Source organism: Pantherophis guttatus, chromosome 2 (genome assembly GCF_059756535.1).
Source record: "Pantherophis guttatus breed Tessera chromosome 2, ASM5975653v1, whole genome shotgun sequence".
Classification (NCBI taxonomy): Eukaryota; Metazoa; Chordata; class Lepidosauria; order Squamata; family Colubridae; genus Pantherophis; species Pantherophis guttatus.
Genome location: NC_142064.1, coordinates 427,237 through 429,212, shown reverse-complemented (window position 1 = coordinate 429,212; position 1,976 = coordinate 427,237). Strand labels below are relative to the sequence as shown.

The window sequence follows — 1,976 nt, the reverse complement described above, 5'->3', positions numbered from 1 at the left end:
TATCTGCTTTGGGCAACACATTGGACTGGAAGATCAACAAGGTTCTTCCAATTTTGGGACTCCACTTCCCCATTGGCAGGCAAGAAATACATAAAAGCAGTCATATAATACATCTAAATATAATTTTGAAGATTCTTCAAAGAAAAACCTAACACAGAGACACACACCCCATAGCATGCAGCCTCACCCACTTTGCAACACTGCTGCCCCCACCGAAGCACTTCCTTTCCCCGTGAAATATTTGCCTGCCATCTTGTGCAGAGGGCTCACTGCCTCCCCCTCGCCCCCAGCTGGTCTGGGTTTTCCCCAGATTGGCTGCAGGAGAGCCCAGCTGCGGCTGGCAAGCGGGGGGGGGGCTCCCTCAGCAGCCTTCCAGTTGTTTCCTACTCACATGCAAACCTGAAGCAGCCAGGAAGGGGCTGCAGAGACCACCCCACTCAGTCCCACAGGTTCCCAAGAAGAGCAGGAACGCACCGATCTGCTGGCAGGAGGAGGCCTGGCTGAGATTGGCCATCAGGCTCATCCTCTCCCTCCACAGGAAATCCAGGTTACGGTTGGCTTGGTCCAGCAGGAGCTCCTGTTGCTGCAGTTGCTGCTGGGTCCAGTTCCCAGCTGCCCAGCTGTGCCAAAGGGCCACCACAGTGGAGTTGAGCTCGGCCACATGGTCTTGGGATGCTTGCTGGAGCTGCCGAGTGGCCTGCGCGTCTGGAGAGAGGAGGCAGTTGGGGAACCAGAGCATGGGGTGGGGGAGGAGGGAGGAAGGGAGGGGACCAGTCACTGGGCAGGTGGGCTGGTCTGAGCTCAGGAGATGCCAGGGCAAGGTGTGGGAGGAAGAAATCCATGCCACCCTCAGATATCACGGCACCCCTTTTCCCCAAGGAAGCTGCAGGGGGACGGTCAAGGCTGGGTCTCCAGGACTCACATTATACCCCAAGGGTGACGATGACGGAGAGAAGAAAGAGGCTGATGCCCAGCACTCCCAAGGCCGCCCACCTGGTCTGGGGTCTCCACCCTGGAGAGAAACACACCACTCAGGACATCCTAAGAAAGGATAGGGGATGCCCCCCTTTCATGCCCCCCTTTCATGCCCACCTCCGCTGTCCTGATGCCCCGAGACCAGGGCGCTTCGTGTCCTTGCAGCAGGCTGCTGTTTTCGGGGTTTGATCCCCTGGGCCACTGCAGGCCCCTCTGCCCTCACGGGAGTCTCCTGAGGAAGACTCTGGCCTGTGGGGAAGAGCAGAATGTGCTTGGAGGGAGCCGGGCTGGGGGTGAAAGGTGCAAAAAACAGGAAACTGGGATGCCTGGGCTATTCTGCCCCCTTAGGAGCCCTCCAGGTTAGGGACTGGGCACCAGGGAAGTCCCCGGGTGAAGGAGAAGGAGGGCATGTGTGAAGAAGGTGTCCCTGCCTAACTCTCCTGGGGAGGGAGAGAAAAGACTCCTCCAGGTTTGCCGTGCTTTGCTGTGCCACCCCCCCCCCAATCCAGATGGCACACAAACACTGAAAGGAAACCCCTTAAACAGAGCTGAGCACCTGACGCAGCCCCAGGGCCCAGGGGGGAAGGCCGCTTGAGCACTGAGGAACCGGCACTCACCTTTGGCCCCCTGGCCAGTTCTGGGGGGCTCCTCCTGTGCCCTGGATCCCTGGAGGTTCTCATAGGTGAGCTCCCCTTCATCCAGCTCTGGAAGACAAGCAGGGGTCACGGGGGAAGGAGGCATGGGGGGAGCCCTGGAAGGGCCAGCCTGGCTAGTTCCTACCTTCCCCATGGCTTTTCTCCAGGGGGCTTCCTACAAACTGCAGATCAGCATAGGTCACTCTCTCAAACATCAGTGGTCACTCTGTGTGCGTGCATGTGTTTGTGTGTGTGTGTGGAGTGGAGTGGAGTGGAGTGGAGTGGAGTGGAGTGGAGTGGAGTGGCAGAGAGAAAGGAACTGCAGCTGACAGCCTGAGGGCTGGTCAGGAGGGAGGCTGGGAAAGC

The 1,976-nt window shown here is 58.8% G+C and overlaps 1 protein-coding gene across 1 annotated transcript; it reads right to left on the bottom strand.

Moving 5' to 3' along the window:
- Positions 1-923: 923 nt before the first annotated feature.
- Positions 924-1,976, bottom strand: LOC117679732 (uncharacterized). Its single transcript, XM_087883626.1, has 4 exons — positions 1,756-1,976; positions 1,593-1,679; positions 1,093-1,224; positions 924-1,012 (listed from the first exon to the last, which is right to left on the bottom strand). Exons 1-4 carry the CDS (start codon positions 1,823-1,825, stop codon positions 924-926), a joined length of 378 nt encoding a protein of 125 aa, XP_087739752.1. The 5' UTR covers positions 1,826-1,976.

Coding starts and splice junctions, on each gene's coding strand:
- LOC117679732 (XM_087883626.1), bottom strand. CDS start 1,825: ATGTTTGAGAGAGTGACCTATGCTGATCTGCAGTTTGTAGGAAGCCCC. Junction 1,680..1,755: donor GGAGAAAAGCCATGGGGAAG/GTAGGAACTAGC, acceptor CTTGTCTTCCAG/AGCTGGATGAAGGGGAGCTC. Junction 1,225..1,592: donor AACTGGCCAGGGGGCCAAAG/GTGAGTGCCGGT, acceptor TCTTCCCCACAG/GCCAGAGTCTTCCTCAGGAG.